Raw genomic sequence first — 12,277 nt, forward strand, 5'->3', positions numbered from 1 at the left:
CAGTCTGCCACCCTCCTTATTAATGTACTGATCCCATCAGAACAATTCCACCATCTTTTCCTGCTAGTCTTTCCTTCATAACTGACAAATATCCTTGAGTGTTTAGTTCTCAGTCTTGGTCACCATGCAGCCATGTTTCTGTAAAAGCAATTAGCCCATGCCAATATATCTCAGTTTGTGAGATTGTTTACATTGTTGTGAATACTAACTGCTTTCAGGTGGAGTGTGTTTATCTTTTTGACATCATTCCACTTTCAAAGTATACTCGTGCTTGTCTTTCTTTTCCTTGTCTTCTAGTCTCCCAAGCATCATCTTTTTGACTTTCTTCGTGTTACCAGCTTTACCTCCTTCTAATATAGATTGCACCTCAGGTTCCAATCCCCTAGCTTAAACCCACCTTAACAGCTCTAGCAAACCTCCCTGCAGGACTACTAGTCCTGGTTCCATTAAAGTGTAAGCTGTTCAGCTCATAAGGTCTCACCTGCTCCAAAACCAATACCAATTCTTCTCTTCCACCTGCACCAATTCTCTAGCCACAAGTTCAATCAATCCTCCTGTTCTTATGCTCATATGGCACTGAGGTTAGTCCTGAGATTACTTGAAGTCCTGCTTTTTAATTTGTTCTTATCTCTCTGAAAACTGCCTTCAGGACCTCTTCCTTCCTATATTATTGGTACCAATGTAGACCATGACTTCTGGCTAAACCCTTTCCCCCAGAAGGATGTCCTGCAGCTGCTTTGTGACATTATTGACCCTGTCACCAGGGAGACAACACTTCATATTGAAATCATGTTTCATGCATGGAAATGACTATCTGATCCCCTGACTGTGGAATCCTATTGTTCTCTCATTCCTCTTCCTCCTTCCCTGTACAGCCTAGTCATCTGTGGACTCATGGGCTTAGCTCTGTCTGCGCTCTCCTGAGCAACCATCGCCCTCATCAGTTTCCAAAATGGAATGCTGATTAGCAAGCAGGATAGACTGAGGGGACCGCTGCATTATGAACCTGTTTTATTTTCCAGCCTGCCTGGTGGTCACCCATTCTCTGTCAGCTTATACGGTTACAAAGCTATTGTAAGATACAACCACCTGATAAAGGAGCAGTGCTTCGAAAGCTAGTGCTTCCAATTATACCTGTTGGACTATAACTTGGTGTTGTGTGATTTTTAACTTTGTACACCCCAGTCCAACACCGGCATCTCCAAATCATGTTTATACAGTGTAATCTGCAGTGTGACTATCTCTCTAACATGTTGTGCTCTGCCTTGCAGATACGCTACAGTGACTCCAGCCGTTGCTCCAGTTCTGAAGCCTGGAACTCGAGCTTGTGCAGCTGGTAACACTTTCAGCCGAAGAGTTTGTCTGGGACATCTAGACATTTAAATCCAAACTAATACCCAACTTTCACTTTAAAGACTGAACCTACTCGCCAATCAGATGCTTTTCCTGTACATGGGAATGTCATAACATCTTTGGTCTAAATACAGGAGGGCCTCCTGATTTCCTCTCCTGCCTCTCCTGCTCACCCCTCACTCCCTAGAGACTTTATTTCTTGGAGCAATCATTAATTAAGCATCTCTCTCATTTTGACCCAAATTCCTCACTGATTCAATCTCTCTGTGGTGTAGTTTCCTTACTTTGACCATGTGGCTCTTTCTGGCCTTCTCTGAGACTTGCCTAATGCTGATAATTTTGCCTCCCTTTAAGTCACGTATGTGGTTTAGACCCAGATTAGTAGTGTGTTTTGTGAGCATGGAAGATATTCATGTCCCAGCTGCTTTCACAGGCACTTGATATTAAAAAAAACATATTTCTTGGCGACCACTTGCCCCTCATCTCAGTCGTAGTGAGTTGGCCAATGAGTTGGAGGTAGAGTACATCTTGAGATTTTCTGAATTTGTGACCAGAATACAAGAAATAGGGTATAGCAGAATTATTTGTCCAGAAAAATACAGAATGGAAAATAGTTGCACCATACAAAGTATGTGTGAAAATCAAATCTAGTCACTTACAGCAGATGTGATTAGTGAGTATTACCCAGTCACCTCAATTCTGGAGCTGGTTTTCGTAAACTTTTTTTTCATAGAGTAGTAGGATAATATAGAATGGAAACAGGCCCTTTGGCCCCTTGTTTTTCCTAAAATAAAAAAAATTGTTCATTCCTACAGGAGTTACGCGACCAGAATGATGAGCTACAATCTAAAATGGAGTTGCTTCAATCACAGCTGCACCACAGAAAACGGAGCATTGTGGGTAATAAGAGGGTGAAGAATCCCATTTGTTTAGGCACTGATGGCGGGGTCACCAGGTGCCAGTCTGGTCCTGGTAAGTGATAGCAGGTTGACCCTAGCCCCCTCAATCTCTATCTCCTCTCATCTTTCCCATGTATTATGATGTATGGTTAGCACAGCGAAGGATAGTGTGTACGGCGTAAAATTGTGAGTCGGTATTCACATTGAGAATGACTTTGGGAGATGAGTAGTGCCTCCAATGCTCCAGGGAAAATGCCCAGCCTATTTAGCCTCTTCCTATAGCTCAAACCCTTCAATCCCAGCAGCATCTTTGTAAATCTTTTCTGACCTCTTTCAAGGTTAACAACATCCTCCCTACAGCAGGGAGGTCAGAATTGCATGCATTATACCAAAAGTGGCCTAACCAATGTCCTGTACAGCCACAACATGACCTCCCAGCTCCTTACTCGATTCACTGAAAAATAAAGGCAAGCGTACCAATGCTGTCTTCACCACTCTGTGTATACCTGCACCTCCACTTTCAAGGAAATATGAACCTGCACCCCAAGATATCTTTGTTTGGCAATGCTCCCCAGAACCTTTACTGTTAAGTGTATAAATCCTGCCCTGATTTGCCCTACCAAAATACAGCAACTCTTATTTATCTAAGTTAAACTCCTGAGAATACAGGCCCAGACTCCTCAATCTCTCATCGTAGGACAATCACACTATCCCAGTCTGCTGCACTGTCTCTGGGGCAAGTTTATCTCCTTCTAGGCAAGGAGGTACAGAATTGCACACCATATTCTAGGTGCCATTTCATCATTGTTTCAATAACTCCTTCTGATTGTGAAATATCTGTTTACCTGTGACCTTTGCATTCCATGAATTTCCAACAATTCATTTTCTTTCAACCAGCTCTGAAGCATATATTACAGCTGTTGGCTGTAAAATTATATATGAAATAGAATTGCTTAGAACATACAACAAAGATATAAGCCAAATGAAAACCAAAAGAACTGTTGGTTGCATGTTGTAAATCAGAAACAAAAACGGAAGTCACTCAAAGCTCAGCAGGTTTGGCAGTGTATGTGGAGAGAAATCAGAATTAACGTTTCAGGTCAGGTGGGCCTTTCCTCAGAATGCAAGCAAGTGTTGTGACGAAGGGTCAGTCAACCTGAAACGTTAACCCTGAACTCTCTGCACAGATACAAGCCATTTGGCTCAAATGGTCTGTGTTGGTGTTTATGCTCTTCCGCAATACTATCACCGACATCTTCCAATCCTTAGTGTCAATTTTTTTTTAGTTTTCCCTTCAATATTTTTATGCTGTTCATCTCATCTGCTCCACATGGTAGCAAGTTGCATATTTTGACCTCTCTCTGGGTAAAGATGTTCTCCTGATTAGAATGTATTGGTTTTCATCTTATATTTATGACCTCAATTTTTTGGATTCTTCCACCCAATCATCCCACAAGAAATGTGGAAGTATCTTTGCTATGTTAGCACTGTGAAAGCCCTTCATAATTCTAAAAGTGCTCATCAGGTCACATCTTCAGCAATCTCTCTCACAAAATATAGTGCTCAGCTATTTTATCTTTTCTGATGGTTACAAACTCTCAGTTCTTACAAACCTCTTTCTCATCATATGCAGTGATACCTGTGTCCTTTTTGTAATATGGGCACCTATGCACAGAGTTCTAAATGGTCCGACAAAGTTCTACATAAGTTGAACAACTTCTCTGTTTGCCCATTTCCCTAGAAATAAGCTTTATAGTGCTTTGTTTGCAAAATGTTGAACTTCATAGCTATATTTTTTGAACAGATGAAGCTTCCCTAGAAAGTGAATGTGCCAACGTTAGCATCCAAACAGAGATGGCAATGGAGCAACTCAGAAGGCAGCATCAAGAGGAAGTGCAAGACCTTAAAATACAATTGGAAACAAAGGCAAGTAATTTTAGTCTTTTCACACTTCTTCACTTCCTACCCTTCCCCTATACAGTAAATATGCATAATTTTTAGACCAAAGGGCAGCCTCATGACAACAAGTTCCAGAAAATCAAATATATCCATTTGAAAATGCATAAAAAGCTTTGGATTTAAATACAACTTATTCATGCTACTGAAGCCAACAAGATTGAGGGCTAATGGGACATCTCCTGGGGAGAGAAAGAAAACGTTTTACGTAGTGGAAAAACTGAAAAGCATTAGTTGCTTCAGTCCAATTCTGCTGCAATCGTTCTTCAAGTTTTGAAACTAAAGGTGGGATAATGTTGTGCTTATCTTGCAGGTAAATTATTATGAGAGAGAAATTGAACTGATGAAGAGGAATTTTGAGAAAGAGAGGAAGTACGTAGAACAAAGCTTTAAGATTGAGATCAGCGAACTGGAGGACCAGCGTGTTACCAGGGAACGGGAAATGGAGCGGCTTCAGGGTGTGGTGAATGAGTTGCGTGTTCAACAGCAAGATGCAGAAGTCAAGCAGGAGGAAGCCATTGCTGATCTGCTAAGGCGACATGAAACAGCCAAGCTAAACCTGCAAGAAGAGGTGAGGAAAGGACAGGAGGAAAAGTGCAAAATGGAGGAGCTGAAGAAGGACGCAGAGTTGATAAAAATGTTCAAAGCGCAGTCTAAATCAAATTTGGCATTACAAATACAAGAACTGGAAACAAAGTTCCAGTGGGAAAGGACAGCCCAACAGCAGGCCTTTGTCAAGGAGAAGTCAGAATTAGAGCTACGGCTGTCGAAGGAGAAACTTAAAATGGAGAAGGAACTGAAACTCCAACATCAGAAGGAGTTGCAGCAATTAAGGTAAGTTGTGGTGAACAGTATTTCTTTACTATAGACACAAGGGGGCATCATTAGGTCAAAGTGGGAACTGAAGATTAATGTACATATCTAGGTCAGTATCAGTTGTAGCAGCAAATTACTGCGGATGCTGGAATCTGTATTGAAAATGACATACACTGGAGATTACAGTGGGTCAGACAGCATCCATTCGAGCTGAAACGTTAGCTTACTCTCTCTCCCTCTCTTTCCCCCCCAGTGGAGGCTGCCTGACCTGTTGTGATCTCCAGTGCTTTTTTGTTGTTGGTGTCAGTTGTAGCTCAGTCGGTGACCTTCTCACACTTGAGTCAGCATTTCCCAAACCTGAATTATCCAACCTCTGCAAGAATGAGGGCTGCGAGCGTAGAAACACAATCTCCTGACTTGATCTGTCGTTATTCCTTCGTTGTTATTGAGTCAGAATCCTGTAAATTCCTATGTAACAGCAAAGTTGAAGCATAAAGGAATAAACAGAAGCAGGAGTAGGCCACTCAGCCTTTCAAGCCTGCTCCACCGTTCAGTTAGATTGTGACTGATCTTTTATCATAGCTACATCTGCCTGCACTATCCACATACCCTTTGATTCCAGTATTTCATATCCAGAAATCTATTAAGCCCTGATAAAACATTGCAAAAGGTTACAGCACTTTAAGTGAAGAAATTTGATATTGAATAGAATGATATAGAATCCCTACAGTATGAAAACTGGCCCTTTGGCCCAATAAGTCCACACTGACCCTCTGAAGAGTAACCCACCTAGACCCATTCCCCTACATCTACCCCAGATTAATACACCTAACCAACACATCCCTGAACACTGTGGGCAATTTAGCATGGCCAATTTACCTAACCTGCACATCTTTGGATTGTGGGAGGAAATCGGAGCACCCAGAGGAAACCCACGCAGACACTGGGAGAATGTGCAAACTCCACACAGACAGTTGTCCGAGGTGGGAATCAAACCCGGGTTCCTGGTGCTGTGAGGCCAACTTTCTCCTCAATTTGGTCCTAAGTGGCTGATTGCCTCATTCTGATATTATGACTTCTAGTCCTAAACTCCCCGGCCAAAAAAAATGACTTGCACCTTAAGCCATACTGACTGCAGTAGTTCAAGAAGGCATAGCACGTCTACTGAATCCTGATTCAGCAATAAATACTACTAACACCATGCCCAAGAATTAATAAGATAACTGGTCTGTATATTTTCTTGTGATCGATCGCACATAAATTAATTTTTCATCATTCTCTATACTTGGAGGAGCAATCCTTTGGGTGAGGCATTAAAGTCTGTCCTCTTAGAAAAACGCAAATGATCCTGCACTACATGAACAGAAAAGGCAGGACCTTCCTGGTTTCTTGCCCATTACTTATCCTTCAACTAACAATTAATTATCTAGTTACTATTTCGTTTACGTTCATGGAATCTTGCTGTATGTACATTAGCTGTTCATTTCTTACATTAAAACAATGACTGTTCTTCAAAAGTATAATGTGCTTTGGGATATGCCATGGTTGTGAAATACTACCCTTTGTGAATGTTATTCATTTCTATTAGAATATTGGGGAAGGGGGTGATTGGTATCATCAATTTGAATCTATATCTTGCTGTCTGATCCAAGGTAATGTGACATGGAGAGCGCTTAATAGTCACTGCTGTTCTTGTAAATGCTATATTCCCAATACCCTTACAGAAATAATTGTTTTGAAGGTTGTTTTCTGTAGTTTAATGAGAAGTATTTAAATATCCTTAGGAAGGCAACACAAGATGAATCTAACCTGAAGCTCTCACTTTTGGAAGCTGACCATGTTGCTTTAACACAAAAGTATCAGTCTGAGAAAACACAGCTGATCCAGGGATATGAGCTGAAAATTGAGGAGCTTACAAGACAACAGAGTCAAGAGAAAAGTCATTGGGTGTCTCATGTGCAGATGACTTGTAATGAGGCCAGGAAAGAAAAGCTAAACCTGCAAGAAAAGATGCATGAGGAACAGGCTAAGATCTGCAAAACATTTGCAATAGAGAGGGAAGAAATGGAAACTAAGTACAAAGAACAAATATGCAGTCTTAGTTGTGAGATCGAGAGCTTAAAGGCTCAGGTAAAAGAGCTAAGAAGAGTGAACGACATGGAAGATCTAACACATCCTGATGAAAAACCCACTGAGGACAACCCTTGCCTGTACCAAAGAATCCACGTCCAGTCTTCGACCAATAAAGAGTGTTTTGCACTTTTAAAGAATAAAGAAGATGAGATATTGAGTTTAAAACAGCAAAGAGATGAGATGGAAATAAAACTGAGGCAAGTAATGGATGAGTCAGAGAGAAAGGAGCAAGTGCTTCAAAATGAGGCAACGAATCTGCGGAGGTTGGTAACTAAGATAGAAGCTGAGACTGAGAAGAAGTACAGGTTTGTCATTATAATTATCTTCGAATCGCTAATGACCACATTACTTCTGCTACTAATCACAAGAATTGCATCCTAATCATGAACTGACAGTTAATCTCCTGTTAATCGAAATCGAGCATGCAAACCTTGCTTTCTTTTTGTCAACAATTAAAACTGATTTCTTCATCCTTGGCAACTGTTCAAGAATGAGGTTTCTGCAATGTCATCAGGTTTGCCTTTTCTGTGCCATTGTGCCTTGTCACTGCTAGTTTGCAGGTTTACATGTAGTCACTTCCTACCTTTTCTGACTGTACTCTGGACCTATTGTTTATATCCATTGCTCTCGCTGTGGATGAGCAGAAGAAGTTAATCATACAGTGATCAGAAACTCTGCCAATATAAAGCAAGCTGCTCAGATTCCAAGATGAAAATATACCTCAAAGACAATATGCTGTGGAATTTGAAGGACCTCTTGAGTGCTTTGGAGGTGCTCTTGCATCAGCTGCTTCAATTCATGAGAAGCATCTGTTAATCTCTAATTGGAATTTCTTGAAGCCCAAGTTATTTTCAGGCACTTTGCAATGTCCAAACTGATTTACTAATCAGTCTTCCGAGGTTTAAATTGAAATTAGTAAGGGTGTTTGTTCATGCATTCATCTAAAACATTCCATTTGCAGGAATAAACTTATGAAAGTAAGTGAGCAAACATGGAATAATATAGTCTCATAGCTTGGCAGAACATTATTTGTAAAAGAGCTATCCAAAGGGTCCCAATCTCTATTCTTTCCCCATGTCCTGCATAACTTCTCCTTTTCAGGTGTTTGTTCAATTTCCCTTTGAAAGTTACTGTTAATTTGCTTCACGCAAGCTTTTCAAATGTCCTTATCACCCTCTAACACACACGATGTCAATGATGGTAGAATAGTCAAATTTAACTTAATTTATGGATCATCTATGTCAGTTTTGGTGATGGTGGTAAATGTACTAAAAGCATGGAGACTATCTTTGCATGTCTGATATGATCACCATGTCTTTCACTTACTTCCAATCCTTGCATTCTATGTCCATCATGATGAACAATGTTAGACCAGATAAGAGTATTTGCAACATCAGGGCCAATAGTTAGTGATTCCCTAAATTCTGTACTTGGAGCATTCCTGAAATTCTCTAGAGGGTAGCTGTAGTTATTTGACAAGAATAATGTATTCCTTAGATGTGAGTCTGAAATGATCTCTGAAGAAAACTCTTCCTTGAAAAGAGAAATGGCGAAGCTTCATCAGGAGTTCCGGGATCTGGAAGGAGAAGTTAATGAACAAAGGTAAGTTAGGTGGTGCTTTTGATGTTTTGCAAAACGCTTGTTTTTGGTGGCTGGAATTCCTTGTTTAAAAAAAGACTGTGCTGTACAGGAAACAAGTGGAACACCTGCAAGATGAAAGAGAGCGCAGATATAGAGAATCTGAAGAACTTCAGAAACAGGTAAGAATTTGAACCTGTCACTGTTGGTTAGAAATGTTGTTTTGGGCTGAACCAAAATCTGGTTTCACCGAAGCAATTTAATGGAATAAGAATGACATTAATTGAATGTGATTTGACTAATCTAGTAGGTTAATTTGGCTCTTTGAAATTGACAGGTATTAAGTTAGAGCTCTAATCTCTCGTCTATTAGGGTGTGATTTTAAGTTGAACCCATGTAGATAAATTTAAAATGTTTCTTTGACATCTGCAAGAAAGTGATTTGAGGCTGTCTCATCCGTTCCTATTGCGTAGTTCTTCCTATGTTCAAAACCTCTGTGACTTTTCCTCTGCCCTCTCTCTGCATCGTCTTTGGACCCCAGGCAGTCTTATATCTGATAGGAACAGGAGTATGCCATCCAACCCATTGGGTAAGTTCCACCAATCAATGAAATCATGGCTGATCTTTGGCATAACTCCATATACTTGCCTTTGGGCCGTTCCCTTAATACCTCTGCTTAACAAAAATTTATCTATCTCAGATTTAAAGTTAACAACTGATCCGACATCAAGTGTCATTTGTTGAAGAGAGTTCCAAACGTCTACCACCCTCTGTGTGCAGAAGTGCTTCTGAACATCTATCCTGAATGGTCTGACCCTAATTCTCACACTATGCTCCTGTTTTGAGAATCCCTAACCAGTGGAAATAGTTGTCTTTTCCTGTTAATATCATGAAGACTTCCATCGGATTACCCCTTAACCTTCTAAATTAAAAGAAGCCTAATTTGTATAATTTCTCCTCCCAACCCTTGAAGTCCAGGTATCATTCTTCTAAACCTCTGTTATATTCTCTCCAAGGCCAATATATCTTTCCTGAGATGTGGTTTCCAGATCTGTTCACAGTACTTTCATAATTTCTGCATTTAATTAGCTGTCTTAATTATTTTCTGCACTTCTTCATGACATTTTAACGATCTGTGCACGTGTACCTCAAGGTCTCTTTGGCCAACCACTGTATTTAACTTCATACGATCTAGAGTACCCTGATCTATCTCTCACTCATTTACATTGAACTCTGTCGGTCACAGTTTTGCCAATTAACTCGTCTATCTATATCCTTTGTATTTTTATCCTATCATCTGCAATGTCCACAATGCTGCATAACTTTGTGTCATCAGCAAATTTGAATATATGACTTTCTACGCCATTATCCAGTGGTTAATAAATAATGTGAATAAGCTGGGCCCTAATACACATCCTTATTGGATACCACTGGCCACATCCTGCCATTACCTACCCATTATCTGTACTTTCTGTTGCCTGCCTCTGAACCAATTTCCCAGTCATTAATTTGCCTTCAATTCTGTGGGTTTCTACCTTAATTAACAGTCTCTTATAAAGTATTTTATCAAATGCCTTCTGGAAGTTCATATAAATAACATCCACTGTCTTAATCTCTTCAAAAAATTCAGTGAGGTTTGTTGGGCATGACCTACCATTAATAATCCCTTTTAGTAGTTTTTATAAGTTATTTTATAACCCTTTGCTAGTCTTTGTAGCTTTCCTATTCAGTCTGATCTGTGCTGTCTTTTGTAAGCCCTTTCTTTTAGTATTATTCATTCCCTTATCTCTTTAGTTGTTCATGACTGTTAATGCTGTGACTTGGAGTGTTTCCCTCTCTGGGGATCGAACACAGGCAAAAAAATTGTCTACTCGTTAACACCTACTGCTTTCCCTCTGCTGATGATTCAGCATTGTTTCAATTTGAATGGCCACTTCTAAAGGGCACTAGGATTAGCAAGGGGCTCATTCTACTACGAATTGAAGATGCAGTAGTCCATGGTAGCATTATTTGGAGTGCCTCTTTATGGAGACAAAGCCTTTCTTCACATTGAGGACACCCTTTTGTGTTGTGTGCTGCTAATACTGTGTTAAGTAGGATAGATTCAGAACAGGGTAAAAACAATGACTACAGATGCTGAAAACCAAATACTGGATTAGTGGTGCTGGAAGAGCACAGCAGTTCAGGCAGCATCCCTTCATCAGGAATAAAGGCAGTGAGCCTGAAGCGTGGAGAGATAAGCTAGAGGAGGGTGGGGTGGGGAGAGAGTAGCATAGAGTACAATGGATGAGTGGGGGAGGAGATGAAGGTGATAGGTCAAGGAGGAGAGGGTGGAGTGGATAGGTGGAAAAGGAGATAGGCAGGAGGGACAAGTCTGGACAAGTCAAGGAGACAGTGCTGAGCTGGAAGTTTGAAACTAGGATGAGGTGGGGGAAGGGGAAATGAGGAAGCTGTTGAAGTCCACATTGATGCCCTGGGGTTGAAGTGTTCCGAGGCGGAAGATGAGGCGTTCTTCCTCCAGGCGTCTGGTGGTGAGGGAGCGGCGGTGAAGGAGGCCCAGGACCTCCATCTCCTCGGTAGAGTGGGAGGGGGAGTTGAAATGTTGGGCCACGGGGCGGTTTGGTTGATTGGTGCGGGTGTCTCGGAGATGTTCCCTAAAGCGCTCTGCTAGGAGGCGCCCAGTCTCCCCAATGTAGAGGAGACCACATCGGGAGCAACAGATACAATAAATTATATTAGTGGATGTGCAGGTAAAACTTTGATGGATGTGGAAGGCTCCTTTAGGGCCTTGGATAGAGGTGAGGGAGGAGGTGTGGGCACAGGTTTTACAGTTCCTGCGGTGGCAGGGGAAAGTGCCAGAATGGGAGGGTGGGTCGTAGGGGGGTGTGGACCTGACCAGGTAGTCACGGAGGGAACGGTCTTTGCGGAAGGCGGAAAGGGGTGGGGAGGGAAATATATCCCTGGGTGGTGGGGTCTTTTTGGAGGTGGCGGAAACGTCGGCGGCTGATTTGGTTTATGCGAAGGTTTGTAGGGTGGAAGGTGAGCACCAGGGGCATTCTGTCCTTGTTACGGTTGGAGGGGTGGGGTCTGAGGGTGGAGGTGTGGGATGTGGACGAGATGCGTTGGAGGGCATCTTTAACCACGTGGGAAGGGAAATTGCGGTCTCTAAAGAAGGAGGCCATCTGGTGTGTTCTATGGTGGAACTGGTCCTCCTGGGAGCAGATACAGCGGAGGCGGAGAAATTGGGAATACGGGATGGCATTTTTGCAAGAGATAGGGTGGGAAGAGGTGTAATCCAGGTAGCTATGGGAGTCGGTGGGTTTGTAAAAAATGTCAGTGTCAAGTCGGTCGTCACTAATGGAGATGGAGAGGTCCAGGAAGGGGAGCGAGGTGTCAGAGATGGTCCAGGTAAATTTAAGGTCAGGGTGGAATGTGTTGGTGAAGCTGATGATTGCTCAACCTCCTCGCGGGAGCACGAGGTGGCGCCAATGCAGTCATCAATGTAGCGGAGGAAGAGGTGGGGAGTGGTGCCGGTGTAATTA

General features: G+C 41.9%; 1 protein-coding gene across 4 annotated transcripts in view; it reads left to right on the top strand.

Annotated features, from left to right (window-relative positions):
• ninl (ninein-like) overlaps positions 1–12,277 on the top strand; it is a 157,668-nt gene that overhangs the window by 114,119 nt on the left and 31,272 nt on the right. For 2 of the 4 annotated variants that reach the window (XM_072581295.1, XM_072581297.1), the window contains exons 14-19: positions 2,169–2,325; positions 4,057–4,178; positions 4,522–5,042; positions 6,809–7,462; positions 8,655–8,759; positions 8,848–8,917. In XM_072581295.1, coding sequence (XP_072437396.1) covers positions 2,169–2,325; positions 4,057–4,178; positions 4,522–5,042; positions 6,809–7,462; positions 8,655–8,759; positions 8,848–8,917 — 1,629 coding nt within the window. The remainder of the gene's footprint in view (positions 1–2,168; positions 2,326–4,056; positions 4,179–4,521; positions 5,043–6,808; positions 7,463–8,654; positions 8,760–8,847; positions 8,918–12,277) is intronic. The other 2 variants (XM_072581296.1, XM_072581298.1) reach the window with 2 other exon arrangements.

The sequence above is a fragment of the Chiloscyllium punctatum genome, chromosome 11 (assembly GCF_047496795.1).
Source record: "Chiloscyllium punctatum isolate Juve2018m chromosome 11, sChiPun1.3, whole genome shotgun sequence".
Classification (NCBI taxonomy): Eukaryota; Metazoa; Chordata; class Chondrichthyes; order Orectolobiformes; family Hemiscylliidae; genus Chiloscyllium; species Chiloscyllium punctatum.